This window comes from Temnothorax americanus, unplaced genomic scaffold, assembly GCF_048541705.1.
Source record: "Temnothorax americanus isolate GAGA-0224 unplaced genomic scaffold, ASM4854170v1 Scaffold3, whole genome shotgun sequence".
Taxonomy (NCBI): domain Eukaryota; kingdom Metazoa; phylum Arthropoda; class Insecta; order Hymenoptera; family Formicidae; genus Temnothorax; species Temnothorax americanus.
Window position 1 is genome coordinate 7,162,042 of NW_027509442.1, and position 26,746 is coordinate 7,188,787.

General features: G+C 40.4%; 3 protein-coding genes across 5 annotated transcripts; 1 reads left to right on the plus strand and 2 right to left on the minus strand.

Annotated features, from left to right (window-relative positions):
* Positions 1-1,308: 1,308 nt before the first annotated feature.
* On the minus strand, positions 1,309-10,903 carry LOC143900244 (uncharacterized). Of its 3 annotated transcripts, XM_077411354.1 has the most exons (9): positions 10,255-10,893; positions 9,022-9,160; positions 7,450-7,667; positions 6,300-6,481; positions 5,951-6,098; positions 5,504-5,865; positions 4,807-5,272; positions 3,719-3,948; positions 1,309-3,473 (listed from the first exon to the last, which is right to left on the minus strand). In XM_077411354.1, the coding sequence occupies exons 3-9, from the start codon at positions 7,600-7,602 to the stop codon at positions 3,146-3,148; spliced, it is 1,869 nt and encodes a 622-aa protein (XP_077267480.1). In that variant the 5' UTR covers positions 7,603-7,667; positions 9,022-9,160; positions 10,255-10,893; the 3' UTR covers positions 1,309-3,145. The 3 variants fall into 3 exon arrangements, with proteins under 3 accessions (XP_077267480.1, XP_077267479.1, XP_077267481.1); XM_077411353.1 differs by lacking the exon at positions 9,022-9,160 and having other exon boundaries at positions 10,255-10,890; XM_077411355.1 differs by lacking the exons at positions 6,300-6,481; positions 7,450-7,667; positions 9,022-9,160 and having other exon boundaries at positions 10,255-10,903.
* A 347-nt stretch (positions 10,904-11,250) lies between these two features.
* Positions 11,251-16,245, minus strand: LOC143900254 (spliceosome-associated protein CWC27 homolog). Its single transcript, XM_077411378.1, has 8 exons — positions 16,119-16,245; positions 13,519-13,708; positions 13,061-13,270; positions 12,771-12,971; positions 12,547-12,683; positions 12,222-12,473; positions 11,983-12,150; positions 11,251-11,904 (listed from the first exon to the last, which is right to left on the minus strand). Exons 2-8 carry the CDS (start codon positions 13,558-13,560, stop codon positions 11,379-11,381), a joined length of 1,536 nt encoding a protein of 511 aa, XP_077267504.1. The 5' UTR covers positions 13,561-13,708; positions 16,119-16,245; the 3' UTR covers positions 11,251-11,378.
* On the plus strand, positions 13,728-26,653 carry LOC143900232 (dynein axonemal heavy chain 7). The gene has a single exon (XM_077411327.1). The coding sequence runs from the start codon at positions 14,251-14,253 to the stop codon at positions 25,915-25,917; it is 11,667 nt and encodes a 3,888-aa protein (XP_077267453.1). The 5' UTR covers positions 13,728-14,250; the 3' UTR covers positions 25,918-26,653.
* The last annotated feature ends 93 nt before the right edge of the window (positions 26,654-26,746 follow it).

Consider the following 26,746-nt stretch of genomic DNA (forward strand, 5'->3'; position numbering starts at 1 on the left):
AGCGGCGAACACTCGCGCAGCCTCCATCTCCTCGTTTCAATAGCGTTCTGCTCGAAATCTCAGCGGCACTTTCACTTGTATATAATATAAGTGTCACCGTTAGATAGCCATCTTAGAATATTGTCTCCTTGTTGCAATAGCTAAATATTGGATTGCCGTTGAATAAAAAATATTTGCTCTTTTTCAACGATCGATGCAAGTACAACAACAGTAACGTAAATATTGAACCGAGAATTAGTCATAAAATAATTTTGCACAGGAACAGTTTAATTATTTTCTTTTAAGTTCTGTCTTTCTAACGTCTCATTGCTTTAATGCGTTGTTACTAATTACCAAGAATTATTCAAGAATTAAACTTCAAATTATACCACTCGCCTCTAACGCATCAACGCGCATATTTTTGTTGAAATAATTCACAAATTGTTTTCATAATTTTCGTAATTACATAAATTATATACAAAAAATCGCATTTATTTTTGAAATATAAGATTTCCTGAACAATCATTTTTATAGATTCGTGCCGCACGTTTACAACTATCCGGCATCCCTCTGTAACTTTTGTTTGGCGGTATGCGAGAGTGCAATTGATTTCCGCTAACGGAGTTAAATCACTTCTTGAATGGGTTAAAAACCGGTGTTCTATCGGGCACGTGTGGGTATATTGGGGTCTCACCGGGGTGTGTCGGTGGGAGAGAGGCGTGTCGCCGGTTTTGCGCAGCGTCCCATGAACGTCAACGCGCTCGAATGGAGCATCCCCGTGCTCGTGGGGTGGCCGAGGGGGGACGCGAAGGGTGAAATCAATTTTCGTTATCGCCGTCAACCAGCCGCCCCACGCTAATCCCATTATTAGTGTTTGTTTTCCACGTGTGGCACTCGCGCCCGCTGACATATCGATCATCGAAACGCGCGTATATACGTAAGACATATTCGGAACGAATATTAACTCCCTGCGTTGAGAGTTACGCGACCACGTTACGTCGCGTCGGCGTCGTCGGCGAGTTACATCTGCACACCGCATGAATCAGGATAAAGTCAAAACGGGAGAAAATTATTTTGAGAGATAATTGATGCGAGGTAAGATGCACAAAAGGAATATTTATGGCACAACATTTCAGCCTCGAAAAGAATAAGATACTTTAAAATTTATCATGTAAATATGTTTACATAAATCAATACTTAATATCAGTGAGTAATTTTAGCATTGTAATATGTACGTATAAATATATTTATAACTGTCTTCCACCTAACCGTTGTCACTTATCAGCTTCTGGATACATCAGGATTGATAAGATAAGTTTGATACTTAAATACAATTTAATAGATCATTTTATTTACATAATTCAACAATTAATTCTATTGTCCGACAATGTATTACAATTTAATTGTATCGTCCATTAGCCTTAACAATTAACTTCATGGTCGAAGTTGTACCGTATCAGATGCGACATTATCTCACTCAACGTATCACGACGTTCACGACCTTGTATCACGAAGTACGCGTGTGAATCGCAAGTAATCTAGAGTATTTGTAACAGCCAGCAACGATTATGAAGCAAATGTGTAATCTCGGTACTTATATTATAGATCAAGTAGCTATAATAAAAGTATTAATTTTTAAATCTACTCTTCACAATTGGAGCTTCGTCTCTTCTATAATCGTAGTATCTCGCGATAAAACTGCGATCTAAAACTCTCCCAATCAGCCTTTGATACGTATAATTCAGCGATTTGTCAATTAAATCGCAGAACCGTTGGATTTCGATCACAGCTTCTTTCGCCAGTTTAAAAATGACTTTGTACAATCGCCTGTGTTTACAGGAGAATTCAATAATTTTATGACTCCGCAAAATACTATAAAATTTCTAAGATATGCGAGTATTTGCAAATACGATTTGAGTCATATCCATATGTTTAATAAAGTCAATTACTAAATGAGCCCAATTATTCGATAAGCTCGAAAAATTCTATAGATTTCCGAATACGTAAAATTAATCAGGCATGTCATAACAACATTAATTATTTCTGTTATCAAATAACTGATTCCAAAAACCCGCACATCTTTAAAAACTATAGTTTTACTATAAATACATATTATATAATAGTATAATATTGAATGAAAATCTGTATATGAGTTTGCAAAAAAGCACAATCACAGCATGTTCGCGAAGAATTTATATACGGAAAGAACGGTTTTGCTGAAGTATATAAAAATTATAGGCTAGATACAGGTTTGAAAATAATTATATCAGATCATCAAAATAATTATGTAGAACGCTCAACGATACTGATAATGCTGTATAAATTGTAACATTCTGGCGAGCGTTCAATATAATTATTTTTACATTTGTTTCTAACTAAATTTTTAAATAATTCAGCAAAACTATTTTTTCCGTGAAATGTTACATAGGTAACTAGATCGAGCCAAGTTTTACAAATAGGAAATTGGTTGATAAATTAAAAATACATTTGTATGTTATTTATCTAGATTAAGAAAGAATTTCAACTTATATCCATGTACGGATAATAATAGTGAAAATATAGCATTAATTATTAAAAAATTTTGTAAGCTTATGTCAGCAAATAAAATAATATTTTGACATTAAAAATTTTAGTTTAAAAAATAAAAAAAAATTTTCAAGAAATTAGAAAATCAATATTTAATTCATTTAATTGCATCTGCACAATTTTATTATCCACATTTCTCACAGAAATTGGTCATTCTTTTACCATTAGGACGTATAATATTTTTTGGCATTTTATTTTTAAACATATGGAGGGGTAAAAACCACAGTGGTGTAAATCAAAATTTTAAAAATATTTTCTCGTGTGCATAGATGCAATTTATATATTGTACAGATTGCATCTATGCACACGAGAAAATATTTTTAAAAATTTGACTTACACTGTGGTTTTTACCCCTCCATGTATATTCGTTGGTGAAACTTTTCTTTCTTTTGTCTTTACCACAACAAGTAAAGGCAATATTAGTATTTCGTTTATCAATTCGATCAATTAATAAAAAGTACCGAATTGTTATTATCATTATCATCCTTCCTTTTTCAAAGGCTTTGGTGCAATAACGTTAACAATCATGGTCAATAGAAATGTGTGTTATGTATATGAATACTGTTGATAACGCAATCTGCTATTGAAAAGCGAAACAAAGGATCAGCAAAGGCACCATGATAACACAAATGGTGTAAACCATCGTTCGTGGTTCGCATACAGACACCCCAATATATTCCTCATTCCATTGCGAATCATTTCCACTCAATGGCAGTTCTAACACTGTTCTCTCGTTGCTGAATAACTGAAACGGTAACGAGCACTCTTTCGTGCTGTTTTTACATGCGTGCACGGGATTCGAAGTATTGTAGACGGTCTTTAAAAGATCAAATTTCACCCTCACGTAATTAGGTTGAACCTCGTTTTCCGAATTAAACACAAAGAAATAATATCCATTTAGAGGCACTCTACAATCAAATAATAACAAAATATATCATAAATATATGTATTATATATACAATTAACATAAAAATAGTTGTGCCTACATTTGAGAAAAAAGTATTTATTTGATTCAGATTATTGGAAAATGATTCGTAAAGCCTTAATTAAGACCGATAATTAAGAGCGATCAAGAAAACTGAATTAACAATCGAATAAATACATTCTTATTTATAAAAAGAAAATTAACGCAAACAATAATTTATTTACCTACCTATATGTTACCGTATTGGCGAAGGAAGCCGTAGAATGATGACTTTCATGTTTGGGCGTACAAAAACGATGCGGTGTCAAAGGTAAATTTAGGATAAGACCTTTGCATTCCAACAGTCGTTCTTCGGAGCTGCTAAATGAGCTCCAGAACTCGGAGTTACTTCTATCGTTCAAGGTTGTTTCATTTACGGTACCTCGATCTTCCGCAATACCATCTGGATGCAACATATCCTGAGAAAGAGATATTATAAATTTACATTCCCTTTGTATTCTTTTATTGTTGAATTGAACATGGCAATTTTTTCAAAAGTGTATTCTTTATAGTTTTCCGCATTCAAAATTATTTTCTTCGATAAACAATAAAATATACATTTTACTAAACTCAATTAAGGCTATAAACTATAAACAAATTTCAAATTACAAATAAGTGTGAATCATATTCGCACTTGCAAACAACGACATGTTCCACAACATCCATAAAGGCAGTAAGATTGATCAAACATTATTATATGGTTTATACGGTATCCTGCTGATAAACTGCAATCTTGCAAACGCCCGACGGAAAGATCCACTAATTTGAGTAGGAACTATTTGCATCCTAATTTCTAATTCCACAAATTTAACTGAAACTTTATCTTTCTACTCATTATGACAATACGCGGTGAATTACAATCCGTCTTTTTAATAAAGAACAGTATTATCAGTAATAAAGTCAGTGGGAGCTGGGAGCTTTTCCAGCAAGCGACACAAGTCGACACAAGTGTCATTTTGTCTTTGTTACTCATCGCCAAAAAAGAAAGATATAGAACGACGTTTGTGTCACTTACTAGAAAGTTCCCAATGTTACTTTGTGTATTAATATTCTCGCGCATTAATTTTGATACTCTTATAATGGATACTCTTTAGTCAATTTTAGAGTTAGTTAAACTTCCCAATAAACAATAAACAATGTTTTTAATGATAAGCATAGAAGTACCTGAAGCTTAAAAGTGTATTGCAGAGTAATTATAATTTAAAAAATCAGTTTATACTTTTAACGGCACTTTACGCTAATAAAATATAAGAAATACAGCGAAAAAAAACTGTTACCTCTTCTAACGCTGCGTCACCATCTTCGTCCTCCTGCGTTAGTTCCTCATAAAGCGGCGATGAAAGGATTAAATCTCTTCTTCTTCTCTGTTTAGCTTCGCTCGACAATTTCTTGTCGTTCATCGTGTCGTTTACCATTTGCTTCAACGCAGCGCCTTTGGCGCCGGCTTCCGCGTCAATCGTATCCATCAATTTGTGCAACATTTGTTTACCACGGTCACCTAAGGAATTGATTTTTCGTAGGACATCTTGAAACACCTCCTCAAAGTTTGCCTGTTTAGTTGTCGACTCTTCTTGCTCTTTCACGATTTCTCGTGCCGTACTAGACTCCGTTTGCTTGCTGGATACTGTAGAACTCGGATGGAGCTTAGGAGAAGACGCGGCAGTCTGTTGGATCTTAGATTCTTTGTGGTTGTATTGCTTTTCTTGGACAGAAATTGGTATTTTCGAAGACAATAGCGTGGATCTGAAACAATTGAGTTCACAATTTTTAATCGCAAAGAAAAAAGTTAGGAAAAGAAAGTCTATTAGATATAAATAAGACTTGTTTACAATTTACAAAGTTAAATTTAATTAATAACATGTTTAATATTAATTTTCAAATTTTTTTTAATAAAAGAGAAAAGTACCGTAATATTTATTGAACATAGTCATTAAGTTATATTAGTCAGAAGTATTAATAAGGAAAATAACGCACTTTGTACTATTTTCTGATACATTTTTATCGTTGGATTCAAGATCGTTTATTGACTTTTCGCGAAGCTGATCTCGTTGTAAGCTTCCAGGATGAGTTGTCACTGGTTTATCGATATTAGTGATATCTCTGAAGACCGCTTCGTAATGATGATGCGGGTTCTTCTTCTTCTTCTTTGTATAATCGGTCTTGGCCAAAAGCTGGGTAAGTATATTCCGCATCGTTTCAGCATCCAACTCGTGACTGCCCGGCTGATTCTTAGACGATTCAGAAATATTCAAACGAAGAGCTTTGTCTTCGTGATAAAAATGTATGTTCTGATCTGCTCGTCTCATTTTGTCCGGTACATTACTAAGACGTGATGTCTGTAATGAAAATTATGGCCTAAATAAAAGTGTTTTATCTTTAGAAGAAAAAGAATCTATTTTTCTGAGAAAAAAGATAATAAACCTTCGTAGTGCTCTTCATATCAAGAAGACCTTCTTCCTTAGCGACTTCAACGAGCTCCTCGAGTTCCTCGCTGCTGTCATCTCCGATAAATGCGCACTCGTGCAGATTCTTGAAGCCACGGATTATTGTTAAAGAAGCACCTGGCCATCTGTAAATAATGGAGCATTTGTATCTTAGTAATGGTAGAATTAAAGTACAATATTATTTTGAGCGGATTAAAATAAACTTCAGTTAAGAAATGGGGGAATTACGTATATAAGCAATATTTATTGCGTATATAGGTAAAACGAATTTTCTCTTCCTTTGGAGATTTGCGTGATAAAAAGAGCCCCCATTTCTATAATTCTACCTTACACAAGCTGAAACAGTGACGCTACTGCCTTGCAGAAGATAAAATCCCCAATACTCCTTCATATCGTCTTCCATGACGAGGTGTCTCGTCATTGAAACGGGCACCGTTTCTTTTTCAACTACCGGCTCGTTACTCATCAGGTACGCGTTGAACGTGGCGTTAACTTTGATCACTTGGCTCTACAGACAATAATTTACCATTAACGATAAATTTACCATTGATTTTATTATATTTATCAGTTCAGTTTTAATCCAGATAGCAAAACGTGAGTGTGCAAAGTCACATGCAAACGTGTGGCTGAAAACAATTTATTTATTGTCGGCACAAACATTATTGCGTAAACATGAATTGTATCCGCCCGCCGTCTAGGATTCACACTTATAGTACTTTACAACAAAGATGTGTAAATTGATGATGCAAACTGTTTGCAGCTACAATATGTAAATTGTTTCCATCACTCTAAAATGTAAACTGTATTATATCAATGGAACCTCGGCGCGTAAACTTTTGCTGGAAAAAGGTAACGAACATTGAATGAACCATTGCTTGACACAATAACGATACTACTACTGAGCATTTGCGGACGCAGCGCTACATGTTATTTACGCAAACGCTCGTCATATTTCTTCATATTTCGTAAATATGACAGGCGTTTTGCTGTCTGGACACTTCTTAGGAAGAAAAAAGAAGAAAAGTATATATAATTTGTAAAAAATTATTTGTGAAATAAAATTATTTATTTAATCGCAGTCGCATACATATTGAGAACGTAATTTTTATAACATGATTGTAGGAAGATAAAAATTATCTTTAATTTGTAATAATAAAACATATAATAATCGGCGCGCAGTTTGTTGGAAAAATTATATGTATATAGACATATATGTATACAGAAACTAATATAAGGCTTTCAAAGACCTAATAAGCTTGGATCGCATGGCTTTTGATTCTAATTGTTTGTATATCGTTACGATCCTATTTCTCTTATTATTATATAATAATTGAAGCAAAATCACAGAATAATATAAATTACATTTTTATTATAATTTTGAGATTTAAAAATTTTACAGAGTTTTAATAAAGTTTTTAGAAATTTTAAAAAAGAAGAGCAAGGAAGAAATAAGATATTAATAGCAAAATGCCTTACTTGGCACCAAACGGTAGATACTTTGCTATCGACCAATCTCTGGTCCGATATTGCTAATGCATATAGCTGCTCGGAGTACACGCGGTATCGCAGATACAGCGGCCCAACAATGAATAGGAACGGCAAAAGCAGTCCCAGCAAACATAATCGCATCAATCTTAAAGGTACTTTATAACTTGATCTTCGCGGTTGCCAATCTCGTGGGCGAATACCATCCTCTGCAAAAAAATATCGCCAATGTAAAACGTATAAACATAGGTATATCTTAACTTTCTGAAAGTTTAATCAATCTGAGAAATGAGTTCACAGTCGTCTTCAATTTTATTTCTCGCATCGATAACATTAGAGATCTATTTGATAAAAAACTGATTTAAAGATATAAAATAAATAGGTAAAACTCTAATATTACTTTCGTTTCAATTCTTTGCTACTTTTGTTTATACATATGTACATTTAGATTAATTCAGCCTCTTTAAATTTTATTCGAGAAATATCGAAAAAACTTCAAAAACTATTATTTATAAAAGTGCTAGAAATGCGATATTTTCAAAGTTGTCTTCTTCCTTGCAAAAAATTTTACGTACGAAACTAAACGTGAAAAATGATAAATGTTACAGAGATAGACTTGTAAAGATATAAAAATATTGTACACCTGTCGTTTTCTGTAACTAGACTTATTGACGCTCGATGTCGAGTCTGATAATTAATAGACCTATAATTTAACGTATCAATTGTCTCGATATGGAATGCAGCATATGTAGGAGATATAGTTCCTTATCGTTTATTATCTGCAACACGACAGGTCACAAGATACGTGTCCTCGCCTGCAAATGTACGTGCGTTTAAAAAGCATTGGAAATTTCCGTGAGTCCTCTCCGCACAGCTTTGCTATAAAATCGTGCTAACGCTAAAGTGCGGGCTCTGTTTTTATGAAATCCCGTATCTTATTATGCTTCGACACACAGATTTTTGAATTCAAAATTACCTTATCGCGCAACACTAATAAAACACGTAATAAAACGCTGTCTACACATTAATGACACATTATTCGATAATTCTATACAATCTTATCTAGCAAAACCCAGTTAGAGCGAGGACGACTTTTGAATTTCTACACGTTAAAGACGAACAATATATGTTTCTCGCAAACACGAAGTAATTATATCTGACATTTTGCGGTTTCTTTTTCTTCATGTTTCTTTAAATATAAAAATAACATTTTATATATTCACGAAAAACAATTACACATTTTATACATCGATGGAAAAAAGCAATTCGTATACGTATATTAATTAGTTAAAAACGTTGTTGACATTGCGTTGTCGTTGCGCGCGCGGCACGCGTTGCACGATTTGTTTATAACATTTCGTAATAGCGGTTAAATTATCGGAAAGTCTGAGAACCCGCTACAGCAAACTATATTTAAAGGAAAACGCATGTAAATAGGAGCAACGCAGATTACACGCAGCGACTTCGTGAACTCGTGCATGGGAGAACGCGAACGGACGTCGCGATTCGAGAATCTCGTACGATGACAGATTTGATGATCAAGAGGTCATCAGTCTCACGTACCTTTATGCTTCAACGAAACGATGACCCGAGATCTACGGAATGATGCTCTCTACGATAACTTATCACATATCGCATTGATAACTCTTTTCTTTTACGGAACGGCGTTGTCGTATAGGAAGATCATTATTTACTCAGACGGCTTGGGCAAATAAAGCATAGTGAAAATTAAACGGTTTGAGGTGAAAGATTCCTTTCATTATCGAGAACTGTGCGATTTATGGAAAAAGCTTCATGTTTTATACATAATATTTGACTAATTAAAACGGCAATCCACTTTTATCATATAAATTTTATATTATATGAGGTAATTTTAATAGTAATATTAATCTGTCTTTGAACTTTCTGCTATGACGAATTTATACTATTGTAAAAAGTTACGCCAAATTTCTTTTTAGACTACGCATAGTCGCACGCGTTCCCGTTTCATCTCAAAATAAATTTATAGAAAGAAATATAGTCTCATTGCTGGCTTATATCGCGTTATGCGCATTGTGTTTGTGGAAAGAAGGATTCATCCGTGCGTAGAACACGTGCCGCTAAAATTACAGTGGACAGCCAAGTCGTGAAACTTAAAAATAAAACACCAATCTGTCCCGCGAGGGCGGCATGGCACACACGCGCATCTATACACTATTACGATTAAATGAACTACATTAAAGAAGAATGCACGATTACAGAGTCAATGAGACGCCTTTTTAAAGGCAATGTTTTCTCTCATTGCACAGTGCTATGCACAGTGCGGCTAATGATTATTGAACGCAATGTGCACTGCAAAAATTCGCGTGCACAAAAATCATTGGAAAAAAAAACGCTACACGCGCGCGATATTCCCAAAAATCTTCATTGTTTTATTTTATAATTATATAGAGTATTCCAGCATTTTGTCTGTTTGTATTTTTTAATTGAACAAAGAACATACATATTTTTTTATTAAAAAAAGAATCACGTGTGCTTGCACATTTTCACTAAAAAAAAAAGAGTATACCGTTGTAAGGCACTTCTGCAAAGTGCAAATAAAAAGTATCCGTCGTTCAAAGTGCATCAGAAAATCAACAGATCGACGCATTGCGTATTTATGCGCATTGCCAACTGCCCCTACGCATTTATGCGCATTTATTGTTTTCACAATGCATCATTATTCGCACTGATAACGTGTTAAAGCATATTGATGCGGAGAGCAATGACAAATCATCGGTGGAAAAATGAAAAATCCCTAACAAGAGTTATGTATACCTATTCTTAAAGGCGTCGTTGACATCTTTCTTGAAAGATCGCGGCATAGACCAGCTCCGCTCGGAACTCAAGACAGGAAGTCCCAGCCACGTTTTTTCTTCCCAAGATGGGTAGAACTCCTCTAAGAAGCGCACACACACACTGCGCCAATTATTATTTTTTTTACTTTTCGCGTTCGATCATGTTATGTAATATCAAGTCACTTGCAAACGCGGCGACGTTAATTGCAGATTGCAGCTTCAATTAAGGGCTCTCGCCCTTGTGACGCACCACGTCGGGGATTTAACGCCGAATTAACGCACGCAGCAAATTTCAATTTTGCTGAAATTGTTTCTCGACTTCGCGCATTAATCTATATATTCGAACTAATTTACACTTTTGCCGTTTAGAAAAAAAAAGAATTCTAGAAGCGTCGCCTTTCACGAAAAGTCCTTGTTTATCCAAAAGATGCGATGAGATACGCTATATAATTATGCGTTCGATCTGTTATCGCGAAATCAAACAAAACGCGTGATGCGTATCGGTCGCCGTCGACAGATCGACTGAATCTGCGAACGAACATGCGATGCTTTGTATCAACGTCTTATCGCGCTTTAATACACACGAATTAAAGAAGACACGATTGGCGGTCTATTTGCACACAGGATTTGTCACACATGTATAATACCGTTATACTTATCGCGTATGAAGCGTAATGACACGTGTAGCTGCTGTTCACTTTCCGAAAAAAATTTCGGAATCTTAAAATCTAACGTCTTGCTCTTTCTCTCTCTCTCTCTCACACACACGTACGTTTAGCAGCTATTGACAATGAGCAAGTCGACAATGCCGAATGTAAAACACAGCGCACAAAAGTAACCGAAAGTAAATGTGCTTGGGTAAGAAAATTATTTAATTGCAGATAATTAAATAAGAAGAAAATAGCGAGAATTGCACTTTTCATTAACGAAAGAACTATGATGCCTATATTCTTAATAAATTCAAAAGACTGACGAATATGTTCGAGAAATATATTTTATCGACATATCATTTAGGTATACATAAATCAGTTTCTATGTACACTTACTCTTCGCGTGTGCTAAGTATTCAATTAATTAAAAATGATTAATTATATTATGTAATAATTATGAATCATTTTTATGACGGGAATAATTCCTGCCACTTTTGTCGTCTTTAGACTTGGAGTTCTCTCCCCTTCGTCGTTTATTCAATGGATTTCGAGGATCGTAGATTTCAAACCAATCATCGTCCTTCGTGCTGGCGTCCTTGGCGAGCACCGGAGCCTTCTCCTCGCAGCGCATAACGTGTGTGTACAACGAAGATTTATCATCCGGATCATCGTCATCGTCATCCTCGATATCTTTCGACGTCTTTTTACCGGTACTCGTGGTATTATCCTTCGCGTGTTCCTTGACGTTTTGAAGGTTACTCCTGAATTGTCCATATAATCCCATTATAAAATCTTCACGCGTTTTGCCCTTTTTAGGCAATTTGTCCTTAGTTTTATATTTCTCATAGAGCTCTGTGTATTTTCTAATTACTTCAGAATCATTTTCTTCCTTCTCAGTTTGTTGCTTTTCCTCTACCTTCGCTTTCTTCTCATTTTTTACGCTGCGCTTTAGATCACGTATTTCTTGCCTTATTGCTTCGCTGTAAATTAAATTTTAAACAATATAAATACTTATAATCTTTTTTTTTCTAAAAATACAAATCTTTTTTATTACATACGCCTTTTTCTTGCGTTCTTCATCTCGATCTTTTCCCAAATAATATTCATCGGCTTCCGCGTTTTCGTTCGTATCTTCATCTTTTGCTTCATCGTTCTCGATTATCGGTTTTGATTGGGACATCTTTTTAGAATCCTTTAATTTATTCTTGATCCTCTCCTTCATTGCTCTATTATTATAATACATAATATTAGAGAATAACTGTTCCGTTAAATAATATTTTATTTTTATGTAACTTACTGTTTTTCTTCTTTTAAAGCAGCCAATTCTTCCGGAGTTCGTGTTTCATCGCTCTCGCAATCGCTGCTGCGATCCCCTTTGATTTTTTTATTTGGTGGTTCAGTAGATTCAACCACAGATTGTGAGCTTAACTTTGGATCAGATAAACAATCGTGCGCTGATTTTCCTTTGCCACTGTATTGTTTGTTTAAAACTGATGACTCCTCTTCATCTTCCTCAGCTTCCTCCCCAAACGATAGCAGTTTGAAATTCCTAACACATTCGCAAATGTATAAAACAGAGATAGACATTATTATTTAAAAACAGCTATATATATTTATCTTACTTTACACCAGTCTTCTTATTCTTCTTTTTTTCCTTGTTTTCCTTCTTTTCGGATACTATTCTTGGGACAATATCTTGAAATGGATTATTTAAGACCTCTGTTTTTAAAATTTTGTGTGGATACCGAGGTCTGTCATTCTAAAAATTAAATATTTGTCGTTATAAAATTATACATCAATCTTTTTTTATGTAAAAATAAAGTATATACATATGTTAAATATTTACTTCATCTACAAGTGCGTCCTCCAACTTGAGCATGTTGTAAATTGTTTCACCAGTGACTTTACCGAAGATAGTATGCTTATTTTGTAACTCGGGTGTTGCGCCAAGCGTGAAGAAGAATTGGGAAGCATTGTCGTCTTTGCCAGCATTGGCCATAGCGAGCAATCCTCTCCGACAAAAACGTAGTCTTGTGTGAAATTCATCCTGCGAATAAATAATATAAATGATAATTGTCAAACTAAGAATACAAGCAAGAAATATATGGCCAGCTGAAATTAGTTATATAATTTTACCTTAAAGGGACGCTCGTATATGCTCTCGCCGCCTTCTCCCGTTCCCGTCGGATCTCCACCTTGCGCTATAAAGCCTTTTACGATTCTGTGAAATATCGTACCGTTATAATAACCCTCCATGCAAAGCTGTATAAAATTTCGACAAGCCTTGGGAGCCTCCTTCGTCCATAATTCCAGATCTATGTCGCCAACCGTTGTTTTCATTACCACCTGTATTTGTCGAAATAGAAAAGTAAATTAAAACTTGAAGCCATATCGTTTATTCAAATGCTTTGTACGATAATAATAAATATAATAAAAAATAAACTAAGGTAAAGAGAGATAAAGTAAAGGGAGTTAAGTTGTACCATATTTTCATGTTAGCTCTAATTCGGCTTTTTATTTAAAAAAAAATTTATAGATTATCTTGTGACTTTGTTCATAATTTTTTATTTACTTGTAAACTAATTCACGCTTACCTTGCCCGTTGTAGGCGGTTCTTGTATGTAAATGTTACTCATATTTATAACCTCTTGTTACAACCGAGCACACGGAGACGCGTAAACACGCGGAAGAAGAGCTGGACTGGAGTCAAGTAAACATCCGATGTATTGTAGCTATTCAAGTTTCCAATAGATGGCGGATGTTTCCAATCAGCTGTTCATGATACTATTTTAAAACAATAATTGAGTACCAATTAGTAAACAATAGGATTATCAATATTATAATGATGTTACATTTATTATTGATAATAGTATTACACATTTACATACATATATATAATAAAAAAATAAAATTCAGGCCCAAATAATGTATCATAGACTTCAATATATATTTAAATAACGCAGCACTTTACAATAATTAAATAAATTGTCTCAAAAATCTAAATTTCAATTTTAACTTAACGTGAAAATTATTATCCGGAATTCTGCTTTGCACGTGCGTCCAAAGTAGGCTCGCTATTGATAAAACATATACGTGGTATCCAAGAAACTTTTAGTGTTCCGTAAGCTTGTTCTTAAATACAGAGGAAGCTGCTCGATAATAATTTGTAACTGTGTTTCGAGTGTATTTACTGTTTATCCATAATTACAGACAAAATGGATGTTCAATATTTATTAGCAATATTTTATAAAATTATTGCAAAGCAATCGATTTAAAATTTCCGCGGAGTAAAACAGCGAGCGTCGAGCAGAAACGTGTTCGCGAATATGGAATGGAATTATTTGGAGTCAACTTTTGCGGTGTCTCAATATCCAGATTCCAGCAATCAGCCAAACCGTGTCCGATTAAAAGATTACATAAGAAATATTTACGTCCCGGAATTTTCAGCAGAATGGAAACGAAACATATTGGACCTGATACCTCGCGCGGACAGACGAAAACATTTCTCTTTCATAAACTCAGTGTTGGATGAGGTGAACGATATTTACATTGAAAATATGAAAGACTTCGCGTTAAAATCCATACTGTCCTGCAAAGTGTACAGGCGGGAACACGTTGCTTATTGCGAAGAAGAGTGCGACGTTCCCGCTGGCTCGACGCGGCACGTCGTCGAGAGCGATCAAGCATATTATGATCACGCAATATTTTTACAGCGTCGTAATTCGTTCGCCAAGAGATACTTTCTCTCCTGTCCGATAATCAGACATATCACGAACACGGCGTATCGTCTTCTACCCGCGGTAATTTGCGACTTCCGACGTTACCACGAGCTCGGTATGTTGACGCTGCGCTGTTTTCAAGATATGACCGTTAAAGATATTAAGACGGGCTCTTTAGCGATCACCAATCAATTTTACACCGAGACATTTAAAGCCGTGCAGCGATCGAAATTATTGAGAAGCGTCTCCGCGAGACGCCTGTCCGATTATATGCGATGCCTCACGAACGTATTCGTCCAGCAGATTCTCAGCGTGATGATGAGATCGATCGATCACGTAATAGACACCATGGAGGACGGTCGTTTCTGTCCGCAAATCGAATTTCGGCTGGTGTGCGAAAGTGACCAGCTCGTAACTAAGCCGGACATGGAAGAGGTCTTCTCGACGTATCACAACATTATCCGAAGCATCGAAGGTATCGCGCGGGATCTGATACCGTTGGAAGAATGGTTGAACGTCAAAGCGAGGGAAAAGTACATAAAGATAGCTCTTCCCGACTGGTTCGTCGAGAAGTCCCACCGTAGTTTGCAGGAAATATTGGACGCGCTGTTTCGACCTATGAGCAAGCACGTGGCGTACGTCTTCGTGGATTTTAGCGATATATGCGCGTCGAGCGCCAAGAATCGAATATTATCTTTGACTTCCGAACAACCGAATTTTGACGTTTACTTCGAGTACGTATGCAGGTACAACGAGTATATCGGCAAAACGAACTCGATGCTTTCCAATTTGTACTACAACGTGGGAAAGTTGGAGCAAAGCGGCGCGAAGGAATCCTTGAGACAGATCTGCCGCAACGTTATAAACGTTCTCACGGCGGAGCTCGTCAGGTATCATCGTGACTTCAATCGCTCGATCTGTTCGGACTTTGAAGATCTGAGATCTACCGCGCTGGACATTCCGAGGGACGCAAATTCCTTGATACAATTGAGCGAACGTACGTCGCGAGCTTCGAGAGTGCTGATGAAGGAACAGGAGCAAAAGATACGAGAATCGATATGTATGCTGAGCAAACTGTTGGACATTACTGTACTGACTGACGAGCACATCGATTTAAACAAGACCACCATCAATTGGCTGCACGATATCCAGCCGGTGTTCGCGCAGAACAACACGCTGTGCGAGGCTATGAAGAGCGAGCTGGAGGAGGATCTTCAACGGCGAATAAACACGTTGAACTCGGAGGTCGACGCGATGTTCCCGCAGCTTGTCATCCTGGACGACATGGACGACGTCGACAAGGTCGGAGAATACGTGGAGCATTACGAGGATCTGATCAAGAAGTACAACCGTATAGACGACGAGATGCAAGTTATTAATTCGGAGGAGAGGCTTTTCAAGTTTCCCGAAACGGAGTTTCCGAAGATAATCGAGCTGAAGGAAACGATCGTGCCGTTCTACAAGCTTATATTTACCGTACATCAGTGGCGAAGGGACAGCTCCGTGTGGCTGAACGGTCCGTTCGAATGCCTAGACTCCTCCGTTATCGAGAGGAAAACTACGTATTACTTCGACGAGATCACGGACATGAGCAGGACGATAAAGTCGCGCATCAAGATGGACGCGACGGCGAACAAGTCGTACAAATTTTCCGGCATCGCCGACGATCCCGACCCGATGCAGCAGCCCGCGCCGCTGAAATTGTGCTGGCAAGCGCTCAATAATGTTAACGAGTTCAAGGTTTACGTGCCGCTCGCGGTTTGCATGTGCAATCCGGCACTGAATGCGCGCCATTGGAGGGAGATGTCCGCGATATGCGATTTCGATCTCACGCCGAACGCGGGAACGACTCTGAGGAAAATGATCGACATGAACCTGATGGATAACGTCGACAGGTACAAGGCGATAAGCTTGGGCGCCAACAAGGAGCTTCGTCTTCAGCGGGAACTGGCCGAGATGATTAGGGCGTGGGAGCCGATGTCGTTCGAGATGTCGACGACCGATGCGGAATCCGGTATGGTATCTTTCAAACACGCGAACGACATCGAAACTCTGCTCAGCGAGCACCTCGTCGAGATTGAGGAGATGAGAGCGTCGCATTTCGTGAAGCCGATATTGTCGGACTTGATTGACTTTTTCGCCGTTCTCGCGAGGATCCAGGAAACCCTTGACCAGTGGACGCGAGTGCAACGCCGTAAACTCTACTTAGAGCCGATATTTTCTTATCCAAAAATAGAAACGCGTTTAAGTCGAGAAACTTCGTTATATTCGGAAGGGACGAACGTTTTGTTAAACATTAACAAGAGATTCGTGGAAAATCCGAGCTTTCTTGAAATGAAAAAATCGTCGGATTTGCTACCGATCTTAAATGAAGCTAACGAGAAAATGGAGAAAGCGTTCAAAGGTGTAAAGGATTACTTGGATATTAAAAGACTGTCGTTCGCGAGATTCTTTTTCCTCGAAGATTCAGAGGTTCAGAAAATATTATTCGAATCGATCGACGCAGGGAAACTGCATACGCTCGCGAAGAAATGTTTCGCTGGTATAGAACGGTTGAAATTTAATAAATCCAACTGCATTCGTGGCATCATTGGGCATTACGGAGAGATCTTGTATCTAAATAATAACATTTCTTTATCCCCTGACGCTAAGTGCGAAGAGCAATGGTTAATTTTGCTCGAAAAAGAAATGAAGGACGCAATTCACAAAAACATTCTGCAATATCATTCCTTGGTCGATGGAAATTCAACGTTTCTTCCTGCAAACAGTTTCCCAAGCATGGCGATCATTTGTAGTTTGCAACTTTATTGGACTTGCTCGGTAGAAAAATGTCTTGCGCCATTAAATATCGCGATGTTAAACTCTTTATTCGCGACATACACCGACGGAATAATTTCGATAATCAACGAATTAAAAAGTGATTTAACGCGAAGGCGGAGGAGTCTGTTGACGTCATTGGTCATTATCACGTCGGCTCATAAAGAAGTCATAAAGCTGCTTATGGAAAGAAATATTGTTAAACGGACAGACTTCGAATGGGTCGCGCAATTGAGATATTATCGCAACGACAAAATTGTCGAAGTATCGGTATTCGATACGACAATTAAATACGGATACGAATATAACTATTATCAACAGAATATTGTCAACACTCCCTTAACCGATAGATGCTTTCGCACTATATTGCAAGCTTATCGTTATCATTTGTACAGTAGTATTATAGGTCCGGCAAGCACCGGGAAAACGGAAACGATCAAGAGCCTGACGAGAGCTATCGCGAAGCCGTCTTACGTCGTCAATTGCAGCAACGGCCTCTCTTATGATTGCGTGATACGGACATTTAAAGGAATGATCTCTTGCGGAGCGTGGATTTGCTTCGAGAACTTCAACCAATTGAGGCTAGAATTGCTGTCGGCCATCGCTCAGAATCTTACGCTGATGAGACAAGCGGTGTCGTCTAATTCGAAGATCGTAAACTTCGAAGGTTGCAACTTGAATTTAAATACCTCCGGAAACATATGCGTTAACGTCAATTCGGAGCAATCGGGGCAGCACGCTGATTTGCCGGATAACTTGAAGGTTCTCTTTCGTTCCGTATCGATGATGGCCCCGGATATTGACAGGATTGCCGAAATGGAACTCTTCGCTGGAGGATTTCTTCACGCGAGAAATCTGGCGGTGAAGCTAGCTGTCGGTTATAAATTATTATCCGAACATCTGGGAGAGAAACGCCATTACGACTTCAGTGCGTCGTCACTGAGGACCGTCGTCGCGACTGCAATTAATATGAAGCGAAATATCCCAGACGAAAACGAGGAATACACCTTGCTGCTGCGTTCGATGATACAGATAAATATTCCGCAGTTATGTAACACCGATATACCGATTTTCCAGAGTATCGTGCGAGATGTTTTTCCTCAGACCGTCGTGCTACCTTTCGATTGTTCGGCGATTCTAAACGCTCTCGAAAGCGTGTGCGCAAAGAGACTTCTGACGTTGCATACGGTCTTCAAGTTAAAAGCTATACAGATCATTGAGCTAATGTACGTTCGTCGCGGTCTTATACTCATCAGTAATCCCTTGGGTGGAAAGACGGAAATATTACGCACACTCGCTGAAACGTTATCGTTGTTGCGCGAGCAAAAAAGTAAAATTGGTGCCACCGTGAAACTCGAAACAGTCGTACCGGGAGTGGTGGATAGCGACGCGCTCTTCGGACATATCTGCGATAAGTCTGGGATTTGGAAGGACGGTTTGTGTACCGCTGTATTTCGTCGCTTTGCGGAAGACACCTCAACAGACCGCAAATGGTTGGTGCTTGACGGAGACTTAAGCGGCACGTGGATAGAAAACATGTATACGATTCTCGACGAGAATAAAATGTTGTATTTGACATCCGGAGAACGATTTCCAACGACGGAATCAATGTCCGTTATCTTTGAAACGACGAGCACGGTAGAAATTTCACCCAGTATAATATCGCGGTGCGGAATAATCTATGTTGATACGCAATCTATTGGCTGGAGACCGTACGTACTGTCTCACATCGCCAAACCATTTTACGATGGACATAACGAAATACTACGTGCTCTGTTCGATTGGGCGATAGACCCGTGTCTAAATTATTTAAGGGAAAATGGCGATATACCGATAGATCGGAAATTACATCTTGTTACGTCGGCCGTAAATTTATTTGAAATATTGTTAAGGGACGCCTGTGAAAATGCCGCAGGGGATAAGGGAAAGGACAATCACTTTGCCATATGGGCACAAGCCGCTTTAATCTTAGCTATTGTTTGGGGACTAGGTGGAAACCTGATCGAGGATTCGCAAACTAGATTCAACGCTTTCTGCGTATCGTTCTGGAATGGCACAGAAAGAGAGCATCCGAAACCCGACATAATTAAACATTTCGACGTAACGCTGCCCACCGAGGGTTTGATCCAGGACAACTTCTATATTTTTAAAGGTATCGGGAACTGGAAGTACTGGGGCGATCTGCTGAAAAACGAAAAAATCCCCGAGATATGTAACTTCAATCAAATTTACATTCCGAGCGTCAACAGTGTGAAGTACAATCATATATTTTTGAAGCACATTAAATACCGGAAGCCTTTCCTCTTGTACGGCGACGTTTCCGTTGGGAAGACGAGTATCATGTACGATCTCCTGAGAAACAAGTTGCCGGAAAATTGCCTCTCCAATGTTTTTAGTTTTACCTCGATGATCACGGCAACCAGAACGCAGAGATTATTGCTCTCCAAGTTGAACAAAATACGACGTACCGCCTACGGGCCAGGAAGAAATCAATTTTGCGTAAACTTTGTGGACGACTTGAACAGAGCGATCGTGCAAAAATCAGAGGCACGGCCCGTATTTGATCTCTTACGTCAACTACTCAGTTACGATTACTGTTACGACACGGATGAATTAAACAAGGTGTTCGTACAGGACATTATGTTCACGCTCGCGGTTACCGCGGGAAAAATCAACGGGAGCGTACCTCCTAGACTTTTGAGACATTTTAACACCTACGCGATTCCTACTCCTACGACGGATAATATATTCAGAACGTATTTTAACGTGCTGCTTACTAATTTAAAGAAGAACTTGTTCGCGGCAGACGTCACGGGAAGCGTGACCAGCATGGTGAACGCGACGATTGACGTTTACAAATCCGTAATAAAGACGTTGCGGCCTGTGCCCAGCAAACTGTACTACTACTTTGACATGAGGGATATATCCAGAGTGATCAACGGATGCGGCCTGATTCAGAAGGAATCGGTGGAGACGAAGATAACGTTCATTCGACTGTGGGTGCACGAGATCTTACGCGTGTTCGGCGATCGTATGCTAGACGATAGTGACAAGGAGTGGCTTTTCCTGAAAATCCGCGACGCAGTGAAGAGCAACTTCAAGGACTCTTTCGAGATCGCCTTCGATCACCTGCCCAAATTCGAAAATCAGATCACCAGGGACAGCTTCAGCGATCTGATGTTCGGGAATTTCATGGACACGGAGAAGAGCGGCAAGTGCAGACGGTACGAGGAAATCGGTTCTCTGGAAGCTCTGAAGAACAAAGTCCTCGCTTGCTTGGACGAATACAACGCTAGCTCTAAAAGAAAAATCAACGTCGTCGTATGTCGTTACTTGTTGGAATCTCTGATCAAAGTTTCACGAATCCTGAGCACCCCGGGCGGAAACGTGTTAATGATATCTACCGTGGGCACCGGCAGGAAGTCCACGACCACTCTGGCTGCTTTTATGCAGCAGCAACCCTTATTTGAAACTGCCGTCGAGTCCTGTTACGACATGGACGCGTGGAGGAATGAATTAAGAAGAGTCCTACGGGAATGCGGGGCGTTACGGAAAGACGTTACGTATTTTATGAACGAAAGGCAGATAAAGGACGCGTTTTTGAGCGACATTAGCTGTCTGTTGAGCACCGGGGAGCTACCCGACTTGTTCTCCGCCGAGGACAAGCAGAGTATAATCGAGATGACGCGACCGCACGCCCAGGATGGTGACCGAAACGCAGAACTCAGTGCGCGTTCGGTGATGACCTATTTCATAAATCAGTGCAAGAACAGATTGCACTTCGTGCTCTGCTTCAGTCCTACCAGCGCCGCATTCAGAACATATTTGTGCTCGTATCCCAACTTAGCGAAACACTGCACGGTGAACTGCTATCAGGTTTGGCCCGATCAGGCGCTCTTACAGATCGCCGTGAGGCATATGAGGCATGTTAACGTGCGGGAAGAAGTTAAAGCTGTCGCAGCGAGAGTCTGCGTGCAATTGCACAACAGTGCGAAGGAAATGAGTTTGAAATATCGCGAGATGTTCGGTAGAAGCATTCACGTGACGTCGTCGGCCTTTCTGCACATGCTCAAACTGTACGTGCGACTGACGTCGAGAAAGCAGGATGAAATCGTCGCGACACGGAACGGATACGTAGCGGGATTGAAAAAGTTGGAACTGGCGGCCGAGCAAGTCGAGCAGATGAAGGCCACTCTGACGATCTTGAAGCCCCAATTGGAGCTGTCCGCTCAACGGACCGTGATCACCATGAAAGAGGTGGAAAATGAAAATATTACCGTGGAGCGAGCTACGATTCAAGTGAAGCAGGAAGAGGAAATCGCGAATAAGAAGGCGGAGATCGCCGGCATCCTGAAAATCGAATGCGAGGCTGATCTCGCCGTTGCGATACCGATCCTGGAGGACGCGGTAATCGCGCTGAACACGCTGAAGCCGACCGACATCACGTTGGTGAAAGCGATGAAAAATCCCCCAGATACCATCAAGCTGGTGATGGCCGCCGTTTGCGTGATGCTCGGCGTTCCCCCGGATCGCAGCATCGACCCGGCCACCGGGAAGAAATTCACGGACTACTGGGGCCCGAGCAAGCGCATTCTGGGCGACATGAACTTCCTGCAGAACCTGAAGGACTACGACAAGGACAACATAGCGCCCGCGGTGATGCAGATCATCAAGAAGACGTACATGACGGACAACAGTTTCATGCCTCATATAGTCGCGAAAGCGTCGAGCGCCGCCGAGGGTCTCTGCAAGTGGGTCCGCGCCATGGTGTCCTACGACGAGGTGGCGAAGGTGGTCGCTCCCAAGAAGAAGAAACTGGCGGAGGCGCAAACGGAGTGCGACGAGGCCGAGGCGTTCCTGAACGAGAAACGACGGACCCTGGCCGCCCTGAACGCGAAACTGGCGGCGCTGAACGACAGTCTGCGGCAAACGCTGCAGAAGAAACTGAACCTGGAGATGGAAGTGGCGACGTGCACCGCCAAGCTGGTCAAGGCGGAGAAGCTGATCGCCAGTCTGGGAGGCGAGAAGAGCCACTGGATGCAGTGCGCTCATAATCTTCAAATGAATTACGACAGTCTCGTGGGCGACATGTTATTTTCGTGTGGAATAATAGCTTACATGGCGCCCTACAACACCTCCTTTCGCGATGAAATGTTGATCAAGTGGAAAGAATTTATGGAGGCTTCTAAGATACCGTACACTAAAACATATGACTTCGTAAGTGTTCTTGGCGTGGAAATCGAGATCGATCATTGGCAGCTCTGCGGCCTGTCGAAAAATCGCTTCGCGATAGAAAATGCCATTATTCTGAATAATTCGGAACAATGGTGCCTTTTCATCGACTCACAGAATCAGATAAATCAATGGATCAAGAAAATGGAAGAGAAAAATGACTTGAAAATTGTTAAACTGACGGACTCCGATTATATGTCGGTCATCGAACGAAATATTGAAACCGGTAACCCAGTTTTGTTAGAAAATGTCGGGGAGCAACTCGAAATTGCACTGGAACCAATCCTGTTGAGGAATATTTATAAAAATGAAAACTGGTACATAGATATCGGGGCTAAATCTGTGAGATATTCGCAAAACTTTCGATTTTACATCACCACGAGACTGTCTAATCCAAATTATACGGTCGATGTCTTCGGGAAACTTACGATAATCGACTTCTCGATGCCAGACGGGACTCTTCGGGATAAGCTTTTGGACATCGTTGTCTCGAAAGAAAAACCGGAGCTTCAGGAGAAATTTGAAGCGCTCCGCGTTCAAGATGTCGCTAACAAGAAAGTTCTTCAACAACAAGAGGCCAACATCTTGAGCACCCTCTCGTCGACCACCGCGAATATCCTGGAGGACGAAAACGCGATACGGATCTTAGATTCCTCCAAGAATCTCACTATGGACATCGCGAGGAAGCAGGAAGCAGCCAGAGCGATGGCAGAGGACATCGACAAGTTCAGAGACGCGTACCTGCAGTTCGCCGATCACTGCGCGAGTTTATTCTGCACGCTGACCACCCTGTCCAACTTGAATCACGTGTACCGATTTTCATTCTCCTGGTTTATTCAGTTGTACATTACCTCGATCGAGACTTCGAACCGGAGCGTCGTTCTCGAAAAACGACTGCAATTCCTCAAGTCTTCGTTCACGAGGAACCTCCATTCTAGCGTCTGCAGGTCGCTCTTCGAAAAGCACAAGCTTTTATACTCCTTTTTGCTGTGCGTAAAAGTTTTGATAGACGCTCGGCAGACTACGCAGGAGGAGGTTGAACAATTCGTCTCTTCAGGCTCGGAGGATTGCGACGCGATCTTCGAGCCAGGGCCGGATTGGTTACCGACGGACAAATGGAGACAAATTTGCAGATTGAGCAGCGCGGTGCCCAATTTGCGCGAGCTTGCAAGTGATTTTCGCGCCAACGGCGCAGCCTGGCAGAAATATTGCAACGCGACACCGTTTCAAAGCCACTTGACACCGAGTTCGTGGGCCGACAACCTGACACGGTTTCAGAAACTGATGATCATCAAGATCGTGAGGTGCGACAAGATTATCGTGGAAACAATACGGCTAATAGAGGACACCACGGAGGACGTGTTCAATTCCTATCCTCGTCTTCAGATATCCGAGTCATACGCGGAATCCAGCTGCCTCACGCCGATTATATTTATTCTGCCGAGCTACGCCTCGCCGCTGTCGCTCGTCTCTACCTACGCGAGCGCGAGAGGATACACCTCGAAATTCACCTCCCTGTCCATGGGCGACGGGCAGCAGGCCCGCGCCGAGATCCTCGTGGAACGGGCGCGAAGGGAAGGTGGATGGATATTTTTGCAAAACTGCCATCACGCCGCGTCGTGGATACCGCGACTCGAGCGAATCTGCGAGAATCTGAATCTGTCCGGTACATCCTTGGACTTTCGACTGTGGCTCTCCAGCTATTCCACTCCGGACCTCCCCATCGGCATCCTGCAAAACAGCGTGAAGATCGCGTACGACGAGCCGCTGCGGCTGAAGCAGAGCTTGTTGAGAGCGTATCGATCCGAGCCGATAAGAAGCAAGGAATTTTTCGAGGGATGTCCCGGGAGGGACAAGGAGTTCTCCAAGCTCCTGTACGGGCTCTGCTTCTTCCACGGAATCGTCAGAGAGAGAAGGCAGTTCGGGCCGCAGGGATGGAACGTTCCGTACGATTTCGATTACACGGACTTCGAAATGTCCATCGGACAGCTGCAGAGCTTAATTAACGAAACCGAGAACGTGCCGTTCGGCACGCTGCTTTATCTGATCGGGGAATGTAACTACGGCGGGAAAATCGCGGATCGCCTTGATCAGAGGTGTCTGCGACACCTGCTGAACTCCTTCTGCGACCCCCGCGTCATCGAGGATGCTGAATATTCATTTTCTAACTATGTGGAACATTCAGTGCCGCAGAGATGCGAGTATCGCGATATCATCGCGCACATCAGCGATATGCAACTGGATGCGTCGGCGGAAGCGTTTGCCTGCGACGAGAACGCCCTTGTTGCAAAAGACACAGCTGTCGCCAGGGAATTTCTGGAATCGATGTCACGCCTGGACCAAATCAAATCGCTCGATCGTCATCAAGCTATACACGATCGGGCACTGCAAGCAATTGACGAGATTAGCGGTAGATTGCCCGGGTTGTTCGACATCAACGAGATAGGCGATAGACATCCCGCGATCTCGAGCGAGCCGTTAAACGCGATTCTCATCCACGAGGCTGAATCGATCAATAAGATTTTGTCGACGATCGCAGACTCCTTGAGCAATTTAAAATCGGCGCTGAACGGCGAGACGATTTTGACCGAATCTTTGGAAGATCTGTCGAGAGAAATGTGCAACAACGAAGTTCCGGGCGTCTGGAAGCTGATCGACGTCGGCATCGCGACCGGACGTCTACCGAGCTACATCGGCCTGCTCTTGAAGCGCGTAAACTTCGTGCGACGTTGGCGCGACGGCGATCTACCTCGCGCGATCCACCTCGACGCGCTGTCTTGCTGCAAGAGATTTCTATCCGCGGCTCTCCTCGCGTTCTCGCGACGTCGCGGCCTGCCCGCCGAGCAAGTCGCGTTGAATCTCAAAGTGACGAACGGCGATTATATTACGTGTAACGAAGGGGACGCGGACGTTTATTGCATTCAAGGTTTACATTTGTCTGGGGCCCGATGGGACGCGCAGAGGCGTGTATTAATCGAAAGCTTGACAAACGTATTCTGGCACGACATGCCGCCGATACGTCTTGCATTTAGCGGAGAAAGGAGAATTATTGACGATGTGTACGAATGCCCTGTATACGTTTCGTCGACGCGATCCGACGGAGCGGATACCGACGCGAGGACAAAGATGAGGAATTACGTTACGAGCGTGCCCTTGGAGACTGATAAGTCGCACGTACATTGGATAAAACGTGGCACGGCATTATTCTGTCAAATTGAGAAATAATTTATAATTCCTTGCGCGCTCCTAATTTATTTAATTAATAATATTTCTCTCGTGAAATGAAGTAAAGATTGAGTATTTTATCCTCAATCTCTCTAATTTAATCTCTCAGTCGGTCTAACAAGATACAATAATTAATTTAGATTATTTGAAGGGAGATTAATACAGGTTTTGTTGCAATAATTTATATTATTAAAGGTTCTAAAAATATAATTTGCCGATTGTAATCACGATTGCTGTTTCGAGTGTTTAGAGAATAATGAGGAAGGCTATATCGCGCGCGCGCAAAGATAAATATAAGAGTGCAAGTGCGGTTGAGAAGTTAGAAATATATAGTCAATAATAGATGTTATTTTCTGTCGGATTGGATCTTGGTAGCTTAATAATAGTATTTCTGTGTGAATTGTGTGTACTTTTTCTAATTCAATAAACTGCGCGCCGATTATTCTTTTTTGCTGGAACAATAAATCCACATACTTCGAATCGATATTCAATTTAACTTTCGATATCCTTTTTAAATCACTGTAAAGAATTTATTGACATTTATTGAATATATTTATGTAAACACACAAGAAGTTATTGAAAAGTCATTTTGTATATTTATATGGTTAACGACCAAGAAAAAAAATTGAAATATAGATTTATCGCGTATATACGCAACAATATGAACGCGTTAATTAAGTTAATTCGAGTATATAAGTTTGGACACTTTTTTTCCTGTGCGATAAAAAGTGGTAAAGCTTGATTAATTTAATTTTACACAAGTTTATTGAATTTATTCAATCCACTTATATATATATAAATGAATTTAACAATGCGTTCCCAAAACGTG

What these genes read in the sequence shown, in the direction of transcription:
- LOC143900244 (XM_077411353.1), bottom strand. Translation starts at nt 10,279, where the DNA reads ATGTCAACGACGCCTTTAAGAATAG. An exon ending in GTGACGCAGCGTTAGAAGAG is followed by an intron (nt 3,949 to 4,806) that starts GTAACAGTTTTT and finishes TCTCTTTCTCAG; the next exon opens with GATATGTTGCATCCAGATGG. An exon ending in GCCAATACGGTAACATATAG is followed by an intron (nt 3,474 to 3,718) that starts GTAGGTAAATAA and finishes ATTTGATTGTAG; the next exon opens with AGTGCCTCTAAATGGATATT.
- LOC143900254 (XM_077411378.1), bottom strand. Translation starts at nt 13,560, where the DNA reads ATGAGTAACATTTACATACAAGAACCGCCTACAACGGGCAAG. An exon ending in AGGACGCACTTGTAGATGAA is followed by an intron (nt 12,684 to 12,770) that starts GTAAATATTTAA and finishes TTTAATTTTTAG; the next exon opens with AATGACAGACCTCGGTATCC. An exon ending in GCTTTAAAAGAAGAAAAACA is followed by an intron (nt 12,151 to 12,221) that starts GTAAGTTACATA and finishes TTATAATAATAG; the next exon opens with AGCAATGAAGGAGAGGATCA.
- LOC143900232 (XM_077411327.1), top strand. Translation starts at nt 14,251, where the DNA reads ATGGAATGGAATTATTTGGAGTCAACTTTTGCGGTGTCTCAATATCCA.